Raw genomic sequence first — 27,687 nt, forward strand, 5'->3', positions numbered from 1 at the left:
AAGATGGGAAACCACATATCTACTGACTGACTCATATTTATGACGGTCGCGGTGTCCCAGGGTCACGTGATCCCCCTTTGCAACCTTCTAACAAGGAAAGTCAATGAGGAAGACCAACGTCCTTTACAACTGTGTTTCTAATTTAACAACTGTCTGTTTCACTTAACAACAGTGGCATGAAAGGTCCTAAATTGGGGCAAAATGCACTTAACAAATGTCTCACTTAGCGTCAGAAAATGTTGGGCTCCATTGTGGTCGTACGTTGAGGACTACCGGTATGTGATAAAACACTAAGGTATTTATTGAAAGCAGCTAAAATAAAAACGGCAGAGAAAATACAGAGACCGCATGGCTTGAAAAACAGTGTTTAATGCTACTTGCAAGGTTCAGAACTCAATGCAGAGAAAGAAGGGAGGGAGGGAGGGAGGGAGGGAGGGGACTTCTGGCTCGAGAATAATCCGGTTTGGGTCTTCAGAAGCACTTCCGGTGCACAATTGAAGGTCCGGCTTCGTCATATTCTGGTTTGCTTATCCACATTTGCTGGAAGGTGGAGAGAGAGGCCAGAATGGAGCCTCCAATCCAAACAGAATATTTGCGTTCAGGAGGAGCAATGATCTGGGGAAAGATTTCCAAAAGGGTTACAAGCGAGCAATCTCACGTTTCAGACATAGAGAAACCCAGAACAGCTGTCCTACAAGAGGTATAAACTGCATGTGAAAGAGGGTGAAAGAAAGAAAAAAGGAAGGAAGGAAGGAAGGGAGGAAGGGAGGGAAGGAAGGAAGGAAGGAAGGAAGGAAGGAAGGAAGGAAGGAAGGAAGGAAGGAAGGAAGGAAGGAAGGAAGGAAGGAAGAACAGCTTTTGGACTACATTCTGCTCTTCCATCTTAACCCTAGCTTGAGTTGCAGATGTTAGCAGGAGAGAGAAAGAGCTTCCCTGAGACTAGAAAACATGGAGATCCATTTACTGATCAATTGACGGTGGAATCAGAAAGAGGTAATTATTGACATAAATGTTTTATAATCAGAAAAATAAAAATAAAAGAAAGAGGTAGGATTAAACAATTCTAACTCGAACAGCTATAAAGCTCACCTCCTCCCCACCCCCGAACAGAATACTTGGTATACTGTATGTATATTGGTATATGTATATTATGCAACATTTGTCCAATGTTTATATTTTGGGATGCTGCATTTGATTTTTTCCTAAATGTGCAGAATCCTAAAATCCACATCAATGGATCTTAAATCCAACAGAGTTGGATCAATCATCTGTTCACAGGAACTAGGCATTTTTTATTTAATTTCAAACATTTATATAGCTGCCCATCTTGCGACCAACGCTGGGAGGCTCCCAATCAAATTCTCCCGTGTTTTTATGGATTATCTCCTGCCACAGCTGCTGGTGGTTACCCCAAGGGCACAGGACTGATTTTTGTTCTCTAAGGTTGCACCATCCTTACAGATTGCTGACGTGCTAAACCAGTGGTCTCCAGTCTTTCCAGTGTTGTGGACTGGGGGCGGGGGGCGGGGGGAGAGGAAATGGTTCTGTGTGAGCGGCAGGTGTGGGCGCTCCTGCGCACAGGCTCCATTTGCTCAAGCGGCAGACCCTCACGTGCTGTTGTGGCCCGTCAGCGGCCTGTGCAATTAGTAGCTGATTCTGACAGCGAGGAGGCTGGTGTGGTGCTGCGCCAGCAGCCTGTGCAGCTGGCACTCAAGTTCGGACAATGAGGAGGCTGGAGAAGATGTGGTGCCAGAGGCAGGGATTCAGCCAGGGCCTTCAGAACCTCCAGAAGTTCCCATAAGTGAAGAGGAAGAAGAGGAGGAGCCTCTTCTCGATGCACGGGCGCACAGAGCTGCCAAAAGGCAGGAGTGGTTCCTCAGGAGGAGGTCTCCTCGAGAGTAAAGCTTGGGACTAATTGGCCACTCCCTTAGCCTATTTAAGGAAGGACAACAAGGCAATTTGCAGGAAACAGCTTCGTTCACATTCCTTCGAGTCTTGATTACAGAAACGTTTGATTTCGGCTCTTGTTTTTCTCTTATCAGTTTTCCTGCAAATTGCTTCTGGGCATTCTGCCAACCACAGTAAGATTATGGTTATCTGGAATACTGTGCCTCAGAACTGAGTTATTATTCTTTGAATTCCTCTCGGCTGTTAATGAAGTTAAATTAACAGTCCTTGTTCAGAAAAGACTGATTTATTGTATTTGTGTTCGAACAACTACTAAGAAAGCTCATTAGTAGTCTTTAATTAGTACATTAAGGTTTGTACAGACTTTGTGTGTGCTGCGTTCCTTAGGGTCCGTAGCTAGGGAAGAATACATGCACGCGTGAAGCTCCATCTATGCGAGCGGTGGACGTGCTCACCACTCACACAAATGGAGCTCCCCAGGCCTGCATGAGTGTCCACCGCTCGTGCAAATGGAGCTGCGTGTGCTTGCCCACCGCTCTCACAGCCCAGTTCTGAATGGACCCACGAGACCACGTTGTGGCCCAGTAGCCGGCCACAACGCAGGAATCAGGGACCCCAAAAGTAAACAGGCTTGCCTTTATCTTCATTGTGCTGGGAGCCAAGGCGGTGATTTCCTTTTGCATTCTGTCTGCAATGCCAGGGTACATGGTGGTGCCTCCGGAAAGAACGTTGTTGGCATAGAGATCCTTGCGGATGTCGATGTCGCATTTCATGATGGAATTGTAGGTCGTCTCATGGATACCAGCCGATTCCATGCCTGTGGAGAGAGTGCAAGACCACAGATCCAGTGAGGGTTCAGAGTTGACCTAGAATTCCCTCTCTAGCTTCAAGGATGATTTTTGCATCCCAGTTCACCTTGGTTTATCACCGTCACTACCCCAAATACTACTACTTGGCCCCCTCCCGTTTCCAGCACTAGCGTTCAGGTGCTGATGGGCAAGGGCCTATGCAACACATATAAAAAGAAGCTGAGCTTTGATTGCACCATCGTGGCTGCCATGTTGACTTTTTTGACCACGGTGCACAACAGAAAAACCAAAGCGATTTGTTTTATTGCTAGCTGGCGTGGAATTGCTAGCTTCACTGAAACTGTGACTTTAGGCTTCCCTACAGTTTCATTGCAAAGGAGCTCATGGCTTTCCCTTCGTCCTTTGTCCATGATGCCAAGACTCACCAATGAACGAGGGCTGGAAGAGGGTTTCGGGGCAACGGAAGCGCTCATTGCCGATGGTGATGACCTGTCCATCAGGCAGCTCGTAGCTTTTCTCCAGGGATGACGAGGAAGCTGCCGTTGCCATCTCATTCTCAAAATCCAGGGCGACGTAGCACAGCTTCTCCTTGATGTCCCGCACAATTTCTCTTTCAGCTGTGGAAGATTTAAGGCCAGGGCACTGAGCAGGAAGGTGTCAGGCGTGTAGGAACAGGCATAGGCTCCTCTGTCCTGCACTAATCCACACCTCCAAAGCACCGGAGGGCAGGACAAGAAGCAATGGTGGGAAACTAACCAGAGAGAGAAGCAACCTGGAATTAAGGAGAAACTTCCTAACAGTGAGGACCATTAACCAGTGGAACAGCTTGCCACCAGAAGTTGTGGCTGCTTCATCACTGGAGGCTTTTAAGAAGAGTTTGGACGGTTCCCTAAAAGAAGAGTCCTTCTGTTCCTTGGCAGAGAAAGAAATGCTAATATAGTCCGCCCCCCCAGCACTGCAGAGCCCGAGAGGCCCAATTCCACCTTACCGGTGGTGACGAAAGAGTAGCCTCTCTCTGTGAGGATTTTCATGAGGTAGTCCGTAAGGTCCCGGCCAGCCAGATCCAGGCGCATAATTGCATGAGGCAGAGCATAACCTTCGTAAATGGGCACGTTGTGAGTGACACCATCACCAGAGTCCAGGACGATACCTTGAAATGGAAAAAAAAGGGGGAAATGGGTTTTTTTCTTTTCCCCCCACCTCCTAGCAAAAGCAGGGTGTGTAAAACCTCCAGAGAGTTGCCCATTTGTGCGTGTGGCTTAAGGCTGCTGTCACAGCCTCCCTTCCCTAGCCTGAAGTCCCTTGGAGCAGGGGTCTCCAGCCTTGGCCACTTTACGCCTGGCGGACTTCAACTCCCAAAATTCCCCAGCCAGCTGGCTGAGGAATTCTGGGAGTTGAAGTCCGCCAGGCGTAAAGTGGCCAAGCTTGGAGACCCCTGCCTTGGAGCATTCACAGGGGCCCAGGATAGCTGGAGACCTACCCTTAGGGCCACCCAGACTCTGCCCAGTATGTATTGATCTCCAGCACAAGCTTATAAAGTGATATAATGCCCATCTGCTATGGCTTCACCTAAAGAATCCCACCAAGAGATTAAATGAGCCTGGCCAGAAGTTACATTGGAATTTTCCAAGAACCCTCAGGAGAAGGAGGCAGCTGGGGAAAGATGCCCAGGGAGCCCTTCTAAGCAAGCCTTTTCCAGGTTCTGGCAGCCCCAGGAAGAAACGCAGCTGCTTTAAACGGCTTTGTTGCCCCTCTCAATAGTGCTGTTAAGGCTTATTTCCGGATTTGAGTGGTAGTTGCTGCGCTAAGTGTAGAGTGATTTAGATGAGATGGGTGGTGTAGAACAGTGATGAATTAAACGTTATGTATGCATGTATGTATGTATGTACAAAATCACCCAAATGCAAATTTGTGAAACTGAAGACTGAAGCACTCACCAGTGGTTCGGCCAGATGCGTAAAGAGACAAGACTGCCTGGATGGCAACGTACATGGCTGGGACATTGAAAGTCTCAAACATGATCTGGGGGTGGAAAAACGAAAATCAGGAACAGGACCAAGACTGGAGCATCAGCTCCCAGAAAAAGGGTTTGCTCAATAATACTTGGGAACTGTTGTGGAAACCCCAAGGGGCACCTCCCATGAGTCCAAGAACAGGGGCCTCTGTGGAAAGGAAGAGGATCTGTCCAAGGGGAGATCTCCCCATCTGGCTTTGCCTAGGAAGCTCCTGACCTGCCTGCTTTCTGGATCTCCCAAATCCTTCTTTGCACAGGCCACACTGTCCAGTGCTCCAGCTGGTGTGTGTGTGTGTTTGTCAGTGGTGGGATTCAAAATTTTTTACTTCCAGTTCTGTGGGTGTGGCTTGGTGGGCGTGGCATGGCTTGGTGGGCGTGGCAGGGGAAGGATACTGTAAAATCTCCATTCCCTCCCCACTCCAGGGGAAGATTATTGCAAAATCCCCATTTCCTCCCGATCAGCTGGGACTCGGGAGGCAGAGAATAGATGGGGGTGGGCCAGTCAGAATTTTTACTACCGGTTCTCCGAACTACTCAAAATTTCCGCTACCGGTTCTCCAGAACTGGCTGCGGTTGCTTCCTCCCCCGTCTCTGCTCTTCCTCACAGCAGCCTTGGAACAGAGGAGGGTTTACCTGGGTCATCTTCTCCCGGTTTGCCTTGGGGTTCAGGGGTGCTTCTGTGAGCAACGTGGGGTGCTCTTCTGGGGCCACGCGCAATTCATTGTAGAAGGAATGGTGCCAGATCTGGAGAAAAAAAAGGCAGCATTGCAGCAGGAGGAGGTCTACAACAATTGAACCCAGCTACCTTATTACACCCACTTCATCCCTGAACCCCCCACCACAGCTGACCCCCCCTCCCCATGGGCATGCATATTCAGCTGGTGCTCCTCTCCCATCGCCCGTTGGGGGGTGGGCTTCCCCTTCCCAGCAGCCAAGGGATTGGGACCACCCGACCAGCTCACTGCGTGGCTGGATCAGGCAGACTGGGGCTGCCCGACCGGCTTGAAGCACAAACAGAAAATAAAACCCTAAAAGATTTAAGTGGGAAGTGGTAGTGATGACATTTTATAAGGAATTGTTGTCCTTTGTGTACCAGATATAAAAGATTCATACTTTAACATGCATCCCAGAAGGGTTTTTTTTTTTCCTGGGGGAATTCAATTAAATGCACGTCTGTCTCCAGCTGAAATTTTATTTACTTGGAAGCTGGGAGCCCGTGGTTTGAACCAGCTGCTTAAATTCCACCAGACAAGCCAATCGAGGCCTAAGGAAGGGTGGCGGAGTTTCTCCAGCAGCTTCCAGTCTGGGCTTCTGCTGAAAGTCCTGAAGGTCAGGTGCAAAGCCCACCTTCTCCATGTCGTCCCAGTTGGTGATGATGCCATGTTCAATGGGGTACTTCAGGGTCAGGATTCCTCTCTTGCTCTGGGCCTCGTCCCCCACGTAGCTGTCCTTCTGGCCCATCCCCACCATCACGCCCTAGAAAGCAAAGGCCAGGGAATGGGTGAGGGCAAGCAGGCAACAGAAGCAGACCCTACTACAAGCGTTGAAAAATGTTTAATTTCTCCAGCCGGGCCAGACTCAACTCCTTGGCTTAGAAGAGTGGCCAAGGGCTGTCCAACATTAAAAGAGCAGCTCCACCTTCTCACACACAAGGATTAGAGAGCCATCGTAGCTGAGCTGGGCAGGATTGGGACCCCTTCTTTCTTCCTATGGGTCAATAACACCTGTCCAGGGAGAGAGCCATTTGGGCCCGAGAGCGGCTGCCCTCCTGGCTTCTCCCTGTGTCCCAGCCAACCCAGGAAGCCACTTGACCAGTGGTGGGTTCCTCCCGGTTCGGTCCGGTTCGGCCGAGCTGGTAGCGGTAACGATATGACCTCACCGAACCAAGCCACACCCACAAAATAAGCCACGCCCACAGAACCAGTAGTAAAAAAATTTAGAACCCACCCCTGCACTTGACCAGCCTCTCATAGTACCGATTCACCTCCTGCATGGCCACTCTTGGCTGGACAGGAGGAGGACCATCAGTGCAGGCCCAGACACTGCGTCTCACTAAGAAGGGCCTTCTTGGCCCTGGCAGCTTCCTGGCAGCTGAACCCCCAGAAGATTAGCCCTAATCCTGTCTGAATCCTTCTGTAAACCACTCGTCCGCCTGCTTTCTTCAGGATCAGACTTACATCCCGGATGAGGCTGGAGCCAAACAGACTGTCCCTTTCTAGGGAGCTGATCTCATCCCTATAGTAAATGCTAAAAGTTCTGCGACTGAAAAAAAAACTCAAGACTGAATTTTCTTCGGATATTTGACATGTTGTATTTTGAGGATGATTGCAAGTTTCACACACCCAAAGGCACCAGAGGTATGGCTTTTCCATTACCAGCATTTAAGGTACATTGTCTTGTTTGTTCTTACATGAAGCCAGGGGTGGGCTGCTGGGGGTTCGCAGGGGTTCGGGAGAACCTCTAGCTAAGATTCTGTGCAGTTCGGAGAACCCCCAAATCCCACTCCTGGCTGGCCCCACCCACCCCGCCCCTCCCCTCCCAGGAGTCACCACATGGCCCGTTTTAGATGCAGGTAAGTGCAGGGCACACACAGAGGCTTGGGGAGGGCGAAAAACAGACCTACCGGAAGTTTGGGAAGCCCGGAAATGGGCTTGTTTCCAGCCTCCAGAGCCTGGGAAGGCTGTTTTCCCCTCCTGGAGGCTCAAGAAAAGCCTCCGGAGCCCAGGGAGGGCCGTGGTGCAGGAGGCTGACTAGGCCACGCCCACCATGGCCACGCCCACCCAACAACCGGGGAGAGACCCCTTGCTAAAATTTTTGAACCCCACCCCTGCATGAAGCATTCTCCTTTCAGATTGTAATGACTAGCTTTTCATCTCCTCTTTCTCTGAACACAGCTGGTGTCAGAGGCAGATCCTGAGGTTGCTTCCAGCAGGAGCTGCCCTTCTTGAGGCTCTGGGTCCATTAGCCAGGATTTTGCACCTCTTCACTCTCCCCCCCCCTCAAAAAAAAAGCTTGAGATACCAACCTGGTGTCGTGGACGTCCCACGATGGAGGGGAAGACGGCGCGAGGTGCGTCATCCCCAGCAAAGCCAGCCTTGCAGAGCCCAGAGCCATTATCGCAAACCAAGGCCGTTGTCTCCTCTTCACACATGGCTTTGACAAAAGGCAGTGCAGGGGACCTGGAAGGACGGAAGAGTTTGGCTGTGCTGGGAAGCTGGTGGTTAGGAGTTCTTCGCTTGGAAGGACCAGGGTGGGCAGGCAAGCAGCGACAGCAGGGCAGGGACCCCAGCCAGCCCCGGAGCCAAGTCAGAAGGGGAAGAAAGCACTTCTGGGGAAACTATTGCTGAAGGAATCTGGCAACAGGCATTTCTCTCTACATGGGCCTCCGAAGATGCCAGTGGGAGCATCTTCAGGAACTCTTGCAAATGTTTTGTTGCCACACCACCAAATGCAATTTCTTGGATTCTTTAAGGAGAATCTTGCTTGACAAACTAACTGGAACTGGAACCACTTTATACGTCAATCAATCAATCAATCAATCATTTTTATTTAGGCCCCAAAGGCCCAAAAAGATATATGTGTGCTGCACTTATTGACGCCTACAAAATCATCATCCTGACATCTTAGCAGCTCTCCCTCACTGGATTTCAGCTTTTCAAGAGGCAAATCAGAAGCCTCGATTGACAGCTGCAGCTCATCCCTATCGGTGCACCCAAGGAAGCTGTATCCCAAGGGAGCAGAATTAGGGATGAATGGGGACAAGGGAATTTTGTACCAAATGAACTCAGGATGGCTGCACGAAGACAAGCCAATGGGGATCGCCTGGGCTGAGGAGCCCTCCGGCTGCTGTTCCTTGCCCAGCTGAGACCAAATGCCTCCGATAGAAGGAGAGCATATTTCATTGCATGAAAAAGTTCCAAGGAAAAGTCAGTAGGATAAAATGGAAAGCAAGAAGCTTTTGCTACCACTGGATGGCTCTTTGAACTAACCTAGCTAGCCCAACTTATAGTACCTCATAGGGTTCTTGTTGAAAGAATTGGATTAGAAGGCACTAGGCTGCTATTGAGCTCTTGTACAAAAACTGGGGGGGGGGGGAATCTAATAAATAAAAAATAAATAAATCTGCTTATTATATCAAGGAGCTGCTGATACAGTTCCACAGAGGAATTATTGAGTCTGTCATTTCTACTTCTATAACTGTCCAGTTTGGTACAGCAACCAAACGGGAGAGGTACAGATTGTTAGGACTGCAGAAAAAACAGTTGCAACCAGCCTACCTTCCACGGAGGATCTGTATGCTGCACAAACCAGAAAGGGGGTGTGAAAATATCTGCAGAAACCCCCCCCCCTCACATCCTGGACATAAACTGTTTCAACTCTCCCCCTCAGGACACTTCTATGGGGCATCGAATGCCAAACAATTAGATACAGAGACAGTTTTTCCCTCGGCGCCATTATTCTGCTAAACACCTAGGAATAACTGTCTTATTCCTAAGGATATTTACTCGTCTAGTAGAGCTGCATTGCTGTTATCCTTCTCATCATTCCTATTGGTATCTTGTGATTCAATACTTTGTTGTTTCTATGATTTATGATTTATCACTTTGTTGCTTGTATGTACATTGAGAGCTTATGTTTGAATGTATGCTATATGTTTGTGGTTTGTATGTACACAGAAGAAAGCTTCTGTGTGTCCAATCACACTTGGCCAATAAAGGATCCTATTCCTATTCCATCCCATCCCATCCCATCCCTATCCTATTCTTTTAAAGCATGAAGACGAGGGCTACCAATGAACAATAGGTAGTTTCTACACGCAGAAGAACCAGCCTCTCTGCTGGACTTAAATGGCCCAGACAGATGGACTCTCTCTTCCATCCCTTCACATCCAGGGAATTTTTGAGTAGCAATTCCCAGGCGACACTTGGATATTTCTACATGCCTTCTGTGACTCCGAGCAGTTCAATGACCAAAGGACACTTCATCTTTACCTCTAAAGACTATTGAGTAATATCAAATTAATATTTTGTACCATCAACTGTTTCCCCTCCTCCAATTGCCAACTAGCTAAAAATAACTGCTGTATTTGAATTAAATTTTCTTTCAGCTTTATATCTTTAGCTATTAAGGGTAACCATGATATCCCAAGAGGCAACAGAGCCAAACAATCTCAGACCTTTTATAGACCAGAAGAGTCCCGGTCTTTGCTCAATCTGAGTTCAGACTGTGCTTCTCTCCTCGCTTCAGGGCTTAATTGCATGTTTGGATAAGGTAGGATTTAATGAAGGTCTCCCAGACCACACGTCTCTTAAAGCTAAGCAACTACAGAAAGAGGAAGGAAGGATGGATGATGTTCCCAGATGAAATGAGTCACCAACATTTGCTTCTCTAAAAGTAAAATTCCTAAAGTACTTGAATGAAAACCTGGAAGGAGCAGAAACATTCATGAAGCTTTGGGGCAGGGATCCCCAACCTTTCTGGCTTTGCAGTGGGGTGGGGGGGTGTGGGGTGGGGGCACAGGAAATGGTTCTGTGTGAGTTGCAGGCTTTGCATGAGTGCCTGAGTGCCCGCTGCTCGTGTACATGGAGCTGCACATACCTGCTCACCTGGGCCTGCTTGCGTGGCCCAGTTCCGAACAGGCCACGGCCCAGTATCAGGCTGTGGCCTGGGGGTTGGGGACCCCTGATTTGGGGGATGCCATGCCTAATTTCCTCTCCCAGATGATGCTGTTTTATGATGAATTTAAACAATCCATCTTTTTTTAGCACAACTGCATGGCAATGTGTGACCTGATTCTTCCCTAGAGTCAGTCGATGGCCACAACCTCCATCCCAACAGCTCAACGCATGAACTGCAAAACGGTTATGAAGGACAGCTCCAGGCTGGGCGAGAGTAAAGAGAAACAGGCGGCCCACCAAGGCTTTTCCCAAAAATGGAAATAATCTTTCCAGTTCTGCCTTTTTAAAAACAGCCCCTCCTTCTACTTTCCCTTCAGATTCAGGCACAACATCTTGCTTTTGCAACTTTCTGAAAGCACAAACGCTCAGATCCTAGGAACTGATACTTATTTCAGTGGCAGTAAAAAAACAAAAAAACAAATGTATTAATGGAATCAAAAATCTTGGGGAGGTAGTAGGAACAGAAGAACAGATGACCTGCCTGTCTTGAATTATATGATATATCCAGAAATAGCTATCCAAATGCTGCACAATTTCCCCCCCAAAGTTTCTTTCCAAACTGCGAGGTTCCACCTTCTCCTGAGCCCCCAAGAGATCCCCCCCCTTCCCTCCTTCTGCAACCCAGGACAGGAGCTGCTCAGGGTGCCTCCTCACCCCTCCTGCAGCTGCTGAGACCTGCCAAAAGATTTTAAACCATCCTTGTCAATAACTCAAAAGGGTTTGGGGGACTTTGCAAAGATTCCCTGGGACCTTGAGAGGATCTAAAACACCAGAGACCTGCCTGCTGTTTCTCAATCCAGGTGGGATCCAACTTCCACTTCCACAATTCTAAGATGCAGCCCTTTGAGGGATCCCTCGGATCCTCCTCAGCTCTGGAAAAAGCCCCCACCCCACCCCCCGAGCAGAATCTGTTCACCTTACTCACCGAGTGCAGAAGGAAACTCCTCTCCTCAGGGACTTTGCTGTGGGGATGCCTCCCGTATAAATACCAGTGAGATTATAAAAGCCCAGAGGCGGATCTTCCCCCAATCAAGACCCTAAAAAGGCCAATGAGTAGCATGTTAGCCATATAAGGTGCTTTATTTCAGTATATTGACCTTGGCTGGTGGCAGAACGGAGCCCGGTGAATTGGAAGAAAAATGTGTGCAGCAAAAAAAAAGTTGGAAAGCAATGCCTCAGTTGTGAATTCGCTCCTTCTTTGCTACACTTTTAATAAACAAGTGAGGGGAAACTCCTTATAAGCTGCAGTTGGGGAAGGAGGGAAGGAGGGAGGGAGGGAAGGAAGGAAGGAAGGAAGAAGGCAGGGAGGGAGGGAGAAAAGGAAGAAAGGGGAGGGAGGGAGGGAGGGAAGGAAGGAAGAAGGGAAGGAAGGAGAGGGAGGGAGGAAGGAAGGAGAAGGAAGAAGGAAGGAAGAAAGGGGAGGGAGGGAAGGGAGGAGGAGGGAGGGGGAGAGGGAGGGAGAGAGAGAGGGAGGAAGGAAGGAAAGGAAGAAAGGGGAGGGAAGGAAGAAAGGAGAGGGAAGGAAGAAAGGGGAGGGAGGGAAGGAAGGAAAGGAAGAAAGGGGAGGGAGGGAGGGACAGAGGGAGGAAGGAAGGAAGGAAGGAAGGAAGGAAGGAAGGAAGGAAGGAAGGAAGGAGAGGGAGGGAGGGAGGAAATAGCAGCACCAGGCAATGTGGTGAGGAGGCCTCCCAGAAAGGGAAGGTTCCTGAAGGCAAATCCTTCAAGGCAAAGCTGCTGAGAAGATTCTGGGGGGCTGTCCTTCCGCAGGTGCCTTCTGGAGAGCCATGGGATGAGCATGAAAGCCAGAGGGCCCCATCCATTTGGGCAGACTGAGGGTGGATGGGGACCTGGAGGTCAGATCTCTGCCTTTCCTGCCATTGAGAAATTTCACTGCTTCGTTTCTACAAGTCTTTTGCCTTGGTTTTTTTTTGCTAGGTTTGAGCCCGGCAGAGCCGGCACCTGAGCTGCAATAAACACAAATCTACCACAATTTGTGGTAGACTTAACCTAACAAAATGGCAACTAATCTGGGCACAATGACGGTTTGGGGTATATCGTGGCTGTTCTCAGAAAACATCTATTTTGCAGGATGTAAAGAGGCTCCTTGAACCCAGCTCCACCCGTCCTTTCCCATTGCTGGCCCCTACAAAGCCCCCTTGGGCAGAATTCCTCTTGGCCACTCAAGACATTGTGCTTTGTGCCCTTCTCCTTTTCAGGTGGCCTCTCTCTAACCATGCCACACCACATGGCTTCCCTTTTTTCTTTCCTTTGCAGCTGGTGTCCTTATTTGACAGCCAATGTGAGGTCTTCGCTCATACTTTCTTCCATCTTTTAACTTTTCTGCCTAGGTTATACCCTGGGATTCCTTGGTGGCCTCCCATCCAAGGACTCCAGAGACCTGACCTTAGCTAGCTTCCCAGTCAGCCTCGGACAGCCAGGTGCAGAATTCAAACTGCTCAAAGTAACTTGTCTCTAACCCCAAATTCCAAGCATGAGGCATGAGATTTGAATGCCAAACTGTTTGGGCCTTGATCTCAGGGTGAAATCCAGCAGGCTGAGGGGCAGATCTCAAGAAAAGGAAGCCCAGCCACTGGGTAGCAGGACATGGGAGAAGGCTGTGGATCACGAAAGGCTCCGGCATCACGTCTGGATCTGCCTCAGGGGGAGAACAGAGGAGGGGGATCCAAGACTGAATGACCCTTCTCTGGCACCCTAACTTTCCTTTCTTGGTGGGCACAGGATGATGGACCCAGTCGACTGGCCTCTACCAGTGTTACACCTCTTCTACTTTCAAAGGGAAGTTGAAGCGGAGAAGGGAGCATCCGAGACCTAAGAGGCAGAGAAGAATGGAGCTGGCCACTGGCTTTCTGATCTACTTCCACACTCTGCAGTTTCATGTAGAAGCTGACCAGCAAGTGAGACAAGAGAATTACTCTGGGGAATACCGCAGACGCTGAAAGAAGGAAGAGAGCCGTATTAATCTACGGTTGTGTTTCTCAACTTTTGCCACAAGAAATGTGGACTTCCCTCCAAGAATTCTCCAGCCAACATGCTGGGGAATTCTGTGAACCGAAGGCCACACAACTTCAAGTTCCTAAAGCTGAAAAATACTGGTTTATGGTGACCCTCCCCAACCCCCCTCCCCAAGATGGAGGTAGCATTTTTTCCAGCTCACCGATTTTATTTAAAAGACGTTGGGTGTAAATTGATTTTTTTCAGTTCATCTATATTTTCTGTTACGGCTGTTTTAACACCATATTTTATATGTAATTCAGCCTAATAGAAGCACGTTGGCTATTGAGACTGATATTGTCAAGTAATTTATATTTTGCTACATGTTGAATGAAAACTTTGTTCTGATGGACTATAAAAATGCTATTCTGAAGGAGTTTAAGCCTGGGAAATAGCTGTATTTCACGGAAGGCTCCCTTCCGTTTCGGAGGTTTCTACCTTGAAAGCATCAAAGCTTTGAAGAGCCTTTGTCACCCAACTGCAGCTGAATGGTGTGGGGATCTGGCCATCAGCTGACCACTCATCATAGGGAAAGGGAGAAGGCAGCACAGGTCAGTCTGGAAGGATTTACCCCAACAAGGGAGTGAACCCCAACTGGGGGCCACCATTAAAGCAGCCCTGCTATTAGGGAAAGGAGAAGCCATTTCTGGTACAACAGAAGCTGATGTTCACATTCACGGACGGATGGGAAATTCAATAAACAATGCATGAGGAGGGCCCGAGACATGTGTATGCCTGACATGGGCATGGTCCTTTCTCCCTAAAGGACGGGGGGGTGGGAGAAGGGGGGGATAGCAAACGGCACACCACCATTCCTGTCCTGCCTGCCTTGGCAACACGTGTCCGTTCACCCCAGGTGCTCTTTAGCCGAGGACGGCTGCTCCCTGCTGCAGGCTTGGGCCACTTCTCTCTGCTCCTTGGTCCATTGCTAGGAAACTTTCCAATGTTTCTGGTTAATTAACTTTCAGTTCACTCTGAATATTAGCAGACAATGGTAAGCATGAAATGTCCCGTTGAAATGCCTCCTCCCCTTCCGAGTGCAAATCCAGTTCTCAGCCGCACCTTTACACGTGGAATCTCTCTGGCAGGATCCATTTCGGGGCCCTGCCCTCCCCCACTTCTTTAATCCACCTGAATGGGCCATGCATCCTCAGCCTCCTCTCTGCCTGCAGGGACAGCAACCTGGCTGGCCCTCAGAGTCCCCGGGAGGCTCCTTCGGCTGCCCCGGGTGGCACGGCCTATTTCCTGCCAGCTGCGATGAAAAGAATCTGCAACACAAGAAGAACGAAGAGCCTTCAAAGATCCAACCAGATGCGGAGAAACTCCCCTTTGCCTTTTTAAGGGAAATGAATGTGCCTCAGAGCCCGGCAGAGGCTCCTCGGAGGGGGTGTCAGGGAAGAGGGAGGCTAGCTAGGCGCAGAGGATGCCAGGAGGCGGCTTGCAGCTCCTTCCCAGAGCTTTCCATCTGCCCCCAAATTCAAGGAGAGGGGCTCGGCATTACGTTCGACAGGCAGCAAAATTCACCTCCAGATCCCTGACTTCAACCCCAAAAGACACTTGCAGGGGGGAAAAAATGTGGCCCCTTAAAAATAGGTCATTTCATTCAACCCCACTTTCACTTCCCTTTGCAAACAATGCGCTTTGACCCATCCCCACCCCCACTGTCAGCCGATGTGCTCAGTCTACACAAGATGACAGATGAACCGTGGAAGTTCCAACACGCTCCGGCCAGAAAGCCGAATTGGGGAAGAGAGCCGTGGGAAGCACGGCCGTCTCTGGATGCTGCCGTCAGCCGAGGCTGCCCCAGGAAGGTGGCACACGGACACCCAATGAACTTGCCCCCAGGAATGGAGAGACAGAAAGTTTCCATAGAAGGGGATGGAGGCGGATGGAATGAGTCTGGGAGGGAACGGGCAGTGGGAGCAGTGAAATAAATTCCCACGGGGGTCCTGCTTTTCACTTAAATCTGGGGAGATCTTAAAAGCAGCAAAGTGGCAGAGAGTTCATTTGAAGGGGGGGTGGTTCTAACAAAGAACACACATATATCAGAAACTGAAATCCCTCTACTTAGAAGCAACAGGACTAACATTTCCAGAGTATCCCAAGAAACAAGGGATACTTGTTACTTGTTTTACTCAAACAAGTAAAAACCTGGACTAGACACTCTTTGGTCAACAGTAAAGTTCTGTCCAGGAAACCAAAACTGGCTCTTACCCTTATAAACAAGGATATCAGAAATTTGTCAGCAGAAGCAAATCTGCAAAATAACTGCAAAAGTTAAGTCCATCAAGCTACAATTGGCCTGTTTTGCAGTGAATGCATTTGTGCAGAAATGCTAGGCATTTTCCTGTCTCTCTCCACAGAAATATACCCAATTATGAATGAATGAAGCCACTGGAGAGAATCAGGAATTAGGATCTCATTTGGCGTCAGCTGCTATTAAAAAAACGATTATGTGCATATTTTGGGTGCTTGTTGCACTTTGGGGTAGGAGAGGATCACAGCAGCAGCACGAGGGGAATTTATTGGGATTGAATACAAATTTTGCATCTTCCACTTGGCTGTTGTGCAGCTAAGCATCTCTAGGTCCACAGCAGGAATTGGGCTCAATCGCTCAGCCCTAACTTTTAAATTGTGTTGGTTGATATAGTGCTGATAAAACACCAGCACATCATCATTCTTGATAGTTAGATATAAATCCTAGAGCAGCACATTTAGAGTAACTTGAGGACATGGCCAGGTGGCTAAATTGGGAGATTTGCTCTTAATTGATCTCATCCTTCTCTTTCGATTTATAGCACGGAAAAGGCACCTAAAAGTCACCTGAATGGAGATGATTTCTTAGAGAGCATTTTGATATCACATCCTTTTCTGCACATGGGCTTTATGGGATAGTTTAGTCCTTCACAGGCTTTAAAAGCACAGCTGTAGAAACATTAAGCTTAGATTGATATGTTTTGGTAAAATGCAGATTTCCAAAAAGGGAGACATTGGTAACAAAAAACAAACAACTACCTAGTTATTTCGAGAAACTTCTTTGAGATTCTCTCTTCTTAAACACATGAATTCTTCCATTGGAACCAAGTGCCATTATCCAGGGCAGGGGTCCCTAATCCCCAGGCTGCAGCAAGTGAGCGCACACAGCGTGTCTGTCTGCCACTCGCACGGAACCATTTCCTCTCCCACCCCATGGCTCATCCACAAAACCGGAAAGGTTGGGGACCACTGATCTAGGGAAGAGCAATCTAAGACCAACAGACAATAGCCTGATTTTCTTTGTGGGTGCTTCCTTCGACACAAAACCTGCTTTATTACTGCTCACTAAAGTCAAAATTTTGGCACAGCAGTGTCGAGCGTGAGAATTCCAAACCACTGATAGGACTGATGTCTTCCAAGAACGTGCAAGAGTTGAGAAGAGCTTAATACAGAGGAGGATGGATGTCCTCCGAGTCCAGCCGAAGACTTCCAAGAATGGTTCCTGTTCGTTTGTGCCTCTGTGTGTGTTCTGGAGCCTGGTTTGTTCAAAAACCTCAGTCAGCAGCCAAGACTAGCCGTATCAAGGGTATTAGGGTTAATTTTAGTTTATAATTTTGCTTTACTGTTTCTCAGCGATGCCCCAAATTATTATTCATATGTGATCAAAGAGAAGGCAAAATTCCTTTGCTCTGTTACAGGTAAGACTCTGGACAGAAAGTGAGAGAAGCAACCATAAATTAGCTTTAAGGAGGACGGGAGTAGCTGGTAAGAGGTACAAAGGCAGCCTTATCGAAGGTCCAGCACTGTCACTTCTTCTTCCATGACGGTCACATGGGTGCAAGTCTGAAAGAGAGGAAAGAAAATCACGAGAGTCTGGAACCCAAGAGAAACGGGAAGGGCCTTCTCTGGAACGGAGGAACCCTCCCTTGGAGACACGGCCGTCTCGCCTTCGCCCTCTCCCTAGAAGCCTGCCTTAGGCCTAACTTTCTGGGCACTTTTTGTCCAATTTTCAACCTTTCCTTCCTAGAGAAAGTTGTTGAGAAGATGGTTATGCAGCAGCTCCAGAGAACCCTGGAAGCAGCAGATTGTCTGGATCCCTTTTGGTGTCTATTCAGGCCGGGGGATAAGAAAAACAGGGGCCGTTTTCTTCCGGTGGGAATGGAAAGGGGTTCTTAGCCTCTTGGCAGCTTTTGATACCACCAACCATGGCACCTTTCTGACTGGCTCCCGAGGCTGGAAGTGGGGGGGCATTGAAAATCAAACATGAAACCATGAGAACAAATGTCAAAATCAAGGGAAGAGGATGCCTGGCGATTGAAATTTATGTCCTGTTGGCCCAGTTTAGCTCCAGATTAAATAATCTGAGATGTTTATTTGATGATATATCAGAGCTAGTTTCTTATTGCCACGGGAAAAACACTTCCTAAAAGCACTTTGATTTGGAGTCAAATCTACGGCTGTTTGACAGATTTTTAGGAAGCTTTGGAGGTAGAAAATTTAGACAGGAGGCGGGAAAAGATGGAGACAGGTTGTTTTCTGACAGGAAGAGGCAGAGAGTATTTTGCTATTAATATCCCACTGCTTTATTGATTTTGAAACATGTCAGGTTGTCCAAGTCCATGTCAACACTGAACGACATATAGTAAAAAGAATCCAATCGTACAACTAAGAAAATAACCGTCCTCCCAAACGCCAGAAGAAGGGCAGCCATTAAGGCAGGACTGGGGAAAGAGCTTCCCTGGGTTTTCAGAGGGAGGCTTGGGAAGCAGCTGCCACCGGGAGACCCCTGCTTCTCTCCGGTACTTACAGTGAAGAGAGGAGGGTCTTTGCAGTGGGGGTGGAATCCTTTTTGTCTGCACGAAGAGATCTCCTCCAACCCGTGGTCTGTCAGTTTAAAGAATCCAGTCCTAGACAACAGTAATTGTGGACAAAATCAGATGCAAATACTGCAAATGGCCTTGGGGCCAAGAATAGCATTCAGTTCAGAAGAAGAAACCTGTCCAAAACTGAACAATTCCTTTCCACCTACAAAACCACAACCCTACTTATCTACAATATGGATCATTCTTTATGCTTTGCCCTTCTGGGCTCCCAACCTTCTCAATTTTTGGCTGTTTCCCCCAGCAGGTAGACTGGAACAGAAGTGGAATTTCCACAGGATTTGAACAAACTAGCCTCATTCATCAGCTTCTTAAATTGAGCTTCTGAATCACAATCTTCCCCAACTTCATTAGTTATTCAGGGAGGCACAGAGTGCGTCTGAAATGTGGTGCTTGCCCCTTAAAGCAATATGAATAAAATAGAATAGAATAGAATAGCTTATTTTGTTCTATACATTCCTTATTTTTAATTTCTATCCATTGATACCAATTATCCCAAGTTAAGTAATATTCCGAGTCTTCCTTATTGTTTAATTCTAAAGTAAGTTTGTCCATTTCTGCACAAATAAGATATAAAATGTGATTAAATATGTCGATTAAGTAGGAATTTGTGGGAATAGATGAAGAAAGTCAAGAATTAAGTACTGTCAGAAAGACGTTGAATTGTATAATTATTAGAGATGTATTTTTGTTATATTATTATTATTATTATTATTATTATTATTATTATTATTATTATTATTATTATTATATTTAAATTTGTATACCGCCCTTCTCCCGAAGGACTCAGGGCGGTGCACAGCCAGATTAAAATACATACAATACAAAATTTAAAATAATAGAGGTATTTTAACTTGTATTTTTGGATTTTAAGTATTAATAAAGGTTTTTCAAAAAAAAAAAAAGAGAGAATAGAATAGAATAGGTTTTATTGGTCAAGTGTGATTAGATACAGAAGGAATCTGTTTCGGTGCAGTAGCTCTCAGTATACATGCAAAGCAACAGAATCATCATCATCAATCATCCCAATAAGGAGGTGGGGGTGGGGGAGTAAAGAAGATAGGAAGAAGGTTAAGTGATAGATAATACTGCATACTATATGGGGAAATACATGCAGGCATTAGGACAGCACTGAGAGAATTAGGTGTTTGGCAGATTGATGGCGTGAGGGGAAAAACCGTCCCTGTGTCTGGTTGTTTTGCCATGCAGTGCCCTGTAGCGCCATCCCAAGGGGAAGAGTTGAAACCGTTGGTGTCCAGGATGTGAGGGGTTTTGGGTGTCAAATGCAACCCTGTGATCTGACTCAATCTCACAACCAGATTGGGATACGCACGGTCCAGTTACTTACTCTTGATACTTCGGTGAACAAACTATAGCTATAGACTCTGGCAACATCATTTGATAGGAGCAATGGGTGTGCAGATCCACACTGGAAAGGAAAGCCGTTTGAGTAGGATGAGTCTAAAAGGAAGGAAAAAACAGGGCAAATGTTTAAATGAAGCTAGAATCAGGGCCTTTTTCCATTCTGTTTTTTAAAAGGCCAAACAAAAAATTTCCTTCTGTACTTTCTGGAGATAACCATTTTTTTACGCAGTGTTCCTTAATATATTGCTGGTTCTTGTTCTCAAAAATATACTTTTGTGTACAATTTTGAGACACCTGGTCATTCTTGTTTACAGGTACCTTTCGTATATAATGAGGGAAAAAAATCCAAATTGTGGAAAATATGAACTTCTAGAAAGATAAACAAGGAAATGTGAACTTTTGCAAGCTATTATCAAAGTTCCCATAAGAGGACTACTGAGTGGGGAGAAGGTGCAAGATTCACAGGAGTTCCCCCCCACTCAGTAGTCCTCTTATAGTTTGCAAAAGTTCGCATTTCCTTGTTCATCTTTCTAGAAGTCCATGCAAATGGCCTCCACTGGAAGACCCAGAGGCAATCCGGCTGGAGAGAGAAGCCCTTGGGGCCAGCACAGAAACCCTGAGGAAGTGTCCAGGAACAGGCTCTGCACCCCCTGGAAGGGCTCGGGCAAAGGAGGCTTACATGGATCCATCCCAAGGTGATCAGGCTGTTCTGATCCTGGATTAGGAAGAGCTCCTCCTCACTCTCCGTGTTGCAATAGTCAGGGCCTCCATGCTGCTTGGGAACGATGACGTGGGTTATTGTGAATTCATTCCTCATCTGATGGGGGAGAGAAACCAGGCCAAATGTTAAAAGGGGGGGGGGAATCAGCAAGTAGCTTTTTCAGGTAAATGGTTGGCAGGCAGGCAGGCAGGCATGGGCATATGGCATCCTCTAAAAAAATTGGTCCCCAACCTTTCTGGCTTTGCGGAGCAGTGGGGGAGAGGGAGAGGAAATGGTTCCCTGTGAGCAGCAGGTGCATGCACTTATGTGTGTGGCTCCATTTATGCGCGGGGCGGGCACTCGCGTGTGCATGAAGCTCCATTTATGTGAGCATTTCTGGACAAATGGCTGTCCAGAGTCTCTTCTTAAAAACCTCCAGTGATGGAGCACCCATAACTCCTCCTAAACTGTTTCACTGATTAATTGTTCCAACTGTTAGGAAATTTCTCCTTAATTGTCGGTTGGATCTCTATTATCTTTGTTGCTCTTCTCCGCGTTCTTTCTAGAGTCTCAGCCTCTTTTTTGTATCTTGCTGACCAGAACTGGCATCTGCTTTCCCTGAACTTATAGGGCAAATTCCTTACCATTTGCAACTCACTCTGGGTTTAAAAAAAAAAAATTAGGAATTCCTGAATAATAGCGTGTAACCATACTTAAATTACAAAAACCCATTATGAAAGGCAACAGTTTCTAAAAATAACAGGACCAAAAGATGGCGTTATAGCCTGAATACTCGGGCCTGCTTCTGTCTCGTATACTTGCAAACTTCCTTCAAAGATGAACGGTGAGACCTGTATTCCTATTTAGGATATTTCCAAATGACCAAGCTACCAGTTTGGGAGACTTCACACAGCCTTAAGGACTTATGCCATCATCTTACCAGCTTCCCACAAAGGATCCCACATGTCTCCACACCTCTGGCTGTATTTGCATCTGCCAACTGCAGAAATTTATGGCACAGATTCTTGGGGACAATGATATGGCGAAGACCATCCGTAACTGTGCCTGGAAGGAAAGAGCAAAGTCACAGGGCGTCATAGGCTGAATCCCAGCCTAGCCAGTCAGCCAGCCCCAACTTGCTGATTTGGCAGGTAAGAGACAAATTTTATTCCTCACAAGCTCTGCCTACAACCCAAAAGGCCTAGTCTAGCAGCCTCACTTGATATTTGCAAAACAGGGCACAGAAAAATGCAGACTTGATATTTATGCTTTCAGAGGGCCAAGCATTATTTTAAGCAGAGCAAACTCCTGCCAAAAATAGTGAGAATAATCAGCTAACCTATAGCAATGGTGGAAATCTTTTCCCAAAGTGGTTTTGTGCTATTCCAGCCTTTGCATTGTTTTTTTTTTTTTTAATGTCGATGGAGATTCTCAGTCCTCCAGGTCCTGGTTGTCCCAAAGGTGCGTTTTCAGGAGGCAACTGGACATCCTTGTTTTTCTTTGAAGACGTTTCTCTTTGAAAGTTTTAAAAACTTTCAATAAAAGTCAATATTGCTAATCTGTTACAAAAACAGATCACTGCAGCAGCACCATCTATAACTTAGAACATTTTGGGGGGAAATCTAAAAACCTTTCAGTGACACGAATGAGGGCGGGGGCCAGTTTCATTGCCAGGACCCTCCATTTGGTTAGACGGGAGCAGCTGAAGGCTGTCATCTGGCCAAGCCTTGAGGAAAAACTCTCTCCAAGGCCAGGTAGCCTAACCCTCACCTACCTTCATTTCTCAGAAGATGGAGCAGGGTGGGAAACAGGATGGGCCCTCACCTGGAGGCTCAAAGAGCTCCCTCTGACCCCAGTGCTTGTTTCCAGGCCTCCTTGCTTAGAAGGCAGATGGCAAGAACCTACTCTGGGATAGCAGCACAATCCTAGCTAGCTCTGAGGCCGGTGGGAGGCTGTCATGGGAGGCAAAGAGAAGCACCTAGAAGAACGTTTCAAGCAGATTTGACTTTGGGAGGATTTACGTTTTGGAAAACAACAGATTTCAGATGGCAAAAGAAATGCCAAGCAATCCAGATATTCTGCTAAGAACCTTCCAGCTCATTAAAATTAGTATATTAAATAGATCGGTTTTTGGCATCTTAAGCATTCCCTCGTCTGCAACGAAGGGATTGGATTGTGGAGGGAGAGGGGATTATTTTGGGCAATTCTGACAAGGATATCATTGCATTCCCTAGAAGGTGTACCAAATTCATTCCAAAACATACTGTTTTCTGAGTTCCCCAAAGTGCCAGGTTTTAGCGACCTGTCCACTACGGGTGGCCTTGGCAGTCCACTTCCTCCAGCGGGGCTCAAAGGTTGACCGCCAGACATCAGAGTTTGGGGGTCGGTGGGGGGCTTGAGCACGCCAGGTATTAAGGGATCCTCCGAGGGGCCTAGAGTTGCTGTCCCAAATTGCTGCACCACTCTCAGGCGCTCCTTCTCAAGCTCCTGGCGCCTGATCATGTCTTCAAAGGCATTGAACTGCTCCTGTTCAGCCTGCTGCTGCTTCATGCGGGCCACTCTCTGCCTCTCCTCCTCCAGCTGTTGCTGTAGGGCCAAGGTGCGAGCAAGCGCCTCCTCCTGCTTCTTCTGCAATGGTGAAGAAAAGAGTCAGCAGGTCACGTGGGAAATGACAGCGGGAGCAACACTCTTTGGGCATCTCCTTCCCTAGCAGCAAAACTTGGGCTGAAAACTGAGCAAGGACTGAGGAGCAGAGCTCCTCTTTGGGAGAATTCGATCCACTAGTTAGAGCAGGCTAACTCAACTCATTAGGCGATTGGCTCATAAAGCTGGAAGAGGAGCTAAAAGTGATAAGTAGAACAGCAGGGAGGGAGGAGAGATAGAACTGGTGCTGGGACTAAATGGACAGTAACAGGGGTTTATCAAGAAACAATTATGCCAGGCCAACCTGACCTCCTTTTTCTGATAAAGTGGCTGGTTTAAGCCATCATGGAAATGTAGTGGACATAGTTTGTCATGACTTCAGCAATGTATTCAACAATTTCCCCCATTTCTCTCTTTCTTATTCAAGTATTATTCAGGCCCAACTCTTCTTAGATTCAGAACCCAGACGAAATTAACAAACTGTTGTTATTTATACTAAACAATATTCACATTAGATATATGCCATTGTCATTACCTTTAAATTAAATCATTTTTCGTTTTTGTTAAGGCCCTACCCACTTTTTATCTTGATGCAGCTTATTTTGTCTCTTGACTGTGGATTCTCCCAGCATCTCCAAAGATACCGACTGGGCTTCCTCAGAGCTTCAGCAAATATAATTATTCCCAAAAATTAAGGAGAATCAATCCAGGTCAGCATTGCAAGCATGACAGCCAACTTGTTTGCTTCTGGCTCAGCCAGATTAGAGGCCAAGCATTCCAGCAGCCTAGGCAAGAGAGCTCCACAACATCCTGTTACTCACCTTCTGTATATTGTATTCTGCATATTCCTTGTTGTATTTTGCTAAAAGCTCCTTTTTCAATTCCTCTGCTTTAGGAAATGCAACCTCTTTTAGTTTCTGAGTTAAGAAAAAAAAATAGTGCAAAATTAGACATTTGGAACTAGAACTAAAGCTAAACAGTGCACCTTAGGGGACACTCTTACAAGAACAATATTTTTATCACTTACTTTCACTGTGTCTCTCTTCTCTGGAATGATTGCAGTTTTATATTCACGATGTTTGGGGAGTTTCTCTAAGAAAAGCCTGGAACACATTAAAAAGTTATTTAACAAAATTGAAAGAAATACAACAAAAATGTCATTATAACAAAATTGCAATTCTATAGCAATTTGTTTAATGCAATTATACAGACACACACACACACACACATTAATTTATATACTTTGAGGACTACTGACACTCTTGCTATAAAAGCTAAGACCCTCTCGCCCACTGTTTAGACAATACAAGAACCTTTAGCTCTTTATTCCACTCATTTCTTAATATCAGGCTACACTGAGTTCTGTAAGACAATTTTCCATTAGGACATTCACATATAAGGATCGACAGAACAAGCAAAATAATCTGCATAAGTATTTTTCTCAAGATTGCATAAATAAAATTTGATGAATAAGGAAGATTTTTACTTGTACCTTCCAATGACATCATAAAAATTAAAAAAGCAACAAGATTAAAAGAAGTTAATGGCTAATCTGGAAAAAAATTACTGTTGGGGAAAATTGTGGAAAGTTTTGGTATTTTACCATTTATTTGAAATATTCTTCCTTGGTGAGTGCTGCCAAGGAGTTGGTGGCCTTGCTCAAGTATGACTATTACCGTTTTATTAATTTCCTAAATCAGGGATGGGGCAATTATTCATCAAAGTTAAAACTCAACTGAGAAAAAAACACTTTGGAGAAATTGTAATTTTGGTCCCTATATGTTTTAATTAGATAATGCAAAAGCTGACAAACTCAGGCAATAGATAAACAAGTTTAGTCACATCTGTTACGAATTCCAGGATGTCTAGCTGATTTGCAACATAAAGATATTCCATTGTTTTGTCAGAATAGAGGCTTATTATTGAGCAATGCTTATTTCTTACGTAATGTATTTGTTGTACAATATAAAGGCACGTTCAATGTTGCCTTCTTCAGAATAAATAGTTGCCATCCGGATGATTTCAACACCTGAACGGTAGTATCTTCTTGGTGGAACATCTTCATTCACCTCCACACTACTCCCCATATGAATAAGACCTCTGACCCGGTCTTCTGGGGGAAGGCTGATATCCGCATGGTCAGGCATATAGGTTTAATCTGCAAGAAGAATTGATACAATCTGAATGATATCATTTATATCAAAGTTATTTACTCCATATATTCCAGCTTTTTTAGATATATAAGTATAATCTTGAATAACAAATGAATGAGGAAAATTTGTATCTGAATCCAAAGGAGCTTGAAGTTCTAGCTTTAGTTTTGTTTCAACACACATGATGTTAAAGAATATTTTTCCCTGTCAGCCTTATCTCCGAAAGCAGACAAAGGCAACCTATATAGTCTTATTTAATGCAATTTCAATAGAAAAACTTTAGTTGAAACATGCTCTTTCAGCCCACTGATGCAAAGCACATCCTTCATCACCTAACCAGATTCGCTCACTTAGTGAGTTGGTCAGTGTATAAATTTGATAAATAAATAATCGACAAACTATAGAGGTGGGCAATCCTATTATTCATGAGATCTGCTCCTACTGATGTTCCACCATTCCAGGGTGACTAAATTGTTAATTGTTTAGTTGCCAAATTTACCACTTTCACAAAGAATTTTGTTTCAAGGACTGGTGAACAGAACATAGGGCGTTATACTTTGTACTTTTATACTTCATGTTTTAGACCTCAAGGAGGGCTAAAGAAAATCATCCCGTTTAGGAAATTGTGGGGAAAAGGCCGCCTTCACCTTGCCCATTTCATGCCGGCTCTGATTAAAGAACACAGAATAACAGAGTTAGAAGGAAACTTGTCAGCACTTCAACCTGCATTTACTCTAGTGCTGACATAAGAAGGAGAAGAGGGGGCAGCTGGCAAGAGGATGCTTGACATTTTACCTACTTATTTTCCTTGAAGATAATATCCCCTAGGAGATGAGATGGGAGGGGAGACATTCCTGGGAGCTTAAGTAGTAGATATGGGGAGAGTGATTTGGAAGAAGGCCAATGAGACGCAGAGAATTGGGGAACGGAAAGGGAAGGTTTGGGGTCAGGAAGTCAGAGTTGGCTACGCCACGATCGGGGACAGGTTGTCATGCTTAATAAAATGAAAGATTTCTTCAAAGACTATCTGTTTGGAAATGCAATTTATTTTATTTGACACGACATCAAAACCTGATACTTACAGGTCTTCTAGCTGAACCCCCAGCTGAAGCAGGAGACCCTACCATTCTGGACCAAGGGCCGTCCAGTCTCTTCTTGAAAACCTATAGTGATGGATGGAGCATCCACAACTTTGTAAGTAAAGATACCACGTTCGAGGTGGGTTTGCAAAAGGCACGCGTGTGAAGTCTGGCTTTGGTGTGAATCCAGCCCAAAATGTGTGGTTCCCCAAATGGGGTTAATTGAGTAAACCATGATTTATATTGCAAGCTGAACGTTTTCTGGTCAGTTTTGGAAGAATTCAGGCAGGAAGGAGCTGCATCCCATTTGGCCTCCCCGTAAGGAAAATCCCCTCAAGAATGGTTGCAGGAGGACCAGGGGTGGCATGATAGCAGAATTCCAGTATTTGAGGGGCTGCCACAGAGAAGATGGGGATCAATTTCCTTTCCAAAAGCACCAGAAGGCAAGAACAAGAAACAATGGATGGAAACTAATCAAGCAGAGAAGCAACCTGGAATTGAGGAGAAACTTCCTAACAGTGAGAATAGATTAGAAAATAGATTAGAAAATAAAATAACTTTATTGTCACTTTGAATGTACATTAATCAGCATTTATTAAAAGGAAATTTCGTTGCAGATAGCTCTCAAAGGGAACAATTAGCCCAGTGTTTCTCAACCTTGGTACCTTGAAGATGGGTGGACTTCAACTCCCAGAATCCCCCAGCCAGCGCTGCTGGCTGGGGGATTCTGGGAGTTGAAGTCCACCCATCTTCAAGGTACCAAGGTTGAGAAACACTGAATTAGCCAGTGGAACAGCTTGCCTCCAGAAGGGGTGGGGGCTCCATCACTGGAGTGTTTTTTTTTCTTTCCAAAGAAGAGGCTGGACCAGGGGTGGGCAAATATGGCCCCTTTACGACCTGTGGACTTCAACTCCCAGAATTCCTGAGCCAGCTTGGCTGTCTCAGGAATTCTGGGAGTTGAAGTCCAACAGGTTGTAAAAGGGCCACAGTTGCCCACCCTTGGGCTGGACAGTCACTTGTCTGAAGAAGGGTCTCCTGCCTGAGCAGGGGCTGGACTAGATGACCTCTAAGGACCCTTTGCTATTCTGTTCTCTTCCTCCCCAGGAAGCAATCCGCCCGCCCCCTTCCCCTGCCCTACAGACCTCTCGGGCCAGCCCCGCCCGCCTGCTGTCCTGGGGCGGCGGGAGGAAAGGCGAAAGGCCACCCTGGCTTCCCGCCCCCTACTGACCTGCAGAGGGGTTCCCGGGCGGCAACGGGCCGCAACAACCGAACCGTTCAGGAGTAGCTTCCGGCTTCTCTAGGACACCGAGATGAGGGAGGGGAGACCGGAAGTCGAGCCGAGGAACTTCCGGTTCCGGTTAAGAAAAGTGGAGGCGGAAGTTTGTGCCTGCCGGAGGGTTGGCCGTGCTCCCGGGCGGAGGAGGCTCCGGGCGGAGGAGGCGTTTCGCGGGCGGGTTTGGCCGGAGCTTT

At 46.6% G+C, this 27,687-nt stretch overlaps 2 protein-coding genes across 2 annotated transcripts; both read right to left on the minus strand.

Annotated features, from left to right (window-relative positions):
* Positions 1-349: 349 nt before the first annotated feature.
* On the minus strand, positions 350-16,964 carry LOC117673363 (actin, gamma-enteric smooth muscle). Its single transcript, XM_087875752.1, has 11 exons — positions 16,437-16,964; positions 14,484-14,689; positions 11,335-11,446; positions 7,757-7,910; positions 6,079-6,207; positions 5,365-5,475; positions 4,655-4,739; positions 3,706-3,867; positions 3,143-3,334; positions 2,544-2,725; positions 350-615 (listed from the first exon to the last, which is right to left on the minus strand). The coding sequence occupies exons 4-11, from the start codon at positions 7,880-7,882 to the stop codon at positions 472-474; spliced, it is 1,131 nt and encodes a 376-aa protein (XP_087731878.1). The 5' UTR covers positions 7,883-7,910; positions 11,335-11,446; positions 14,484-14,689; positions 16,437-16,964; the 3' UTR covers positions 350-471.
* Positions 16,692-27,573, minus strand: STAMBP (STAM binding protein). The gene is made up of 10 exons (XM_034430715.2): positions 27,446-27,573; positions 24,930-25,143; positions 24,013-24,088; positions 23,807-23,902; positions 22,607-22,970; positions 21,283-21,407; positions 20,322-20,459; positions 19,626-19,738; positions 18,205-18,304; positions 16,692-17,240 (listed from the first exon to the last, which is right to left on the minus strand). Exons 2-10 carry the CDS (start codon positions 25,130-25,132, stop codon positions 17,184-17,186), a joined length of 1,272 nt encoding a protein of 423 aa, XP_034286606.2. The 5' UTR covers positions 25,133-25,143; positions 27,446-27,573; the 3' UTR covers positions 16,692-17,183.
* Positions 27,574-27,687: the final 114 nt, after the last annotated feature.

The sequence above is a fragment of the Pantherophis guttatus genome, chromosome 9, assembly GCF_059756535.1.
Source record: "Pantherophis guttatus breed Tessera chromosome 9, ASM5975653v1, whole genome shotgun sequence".
Classification (NCBI taxonomy): Eukaryota; Metazoa; Chordata; class Lepidosauria; order Squamata; family Colubridae; genus Pantherophis; species Pantherophis guttatus.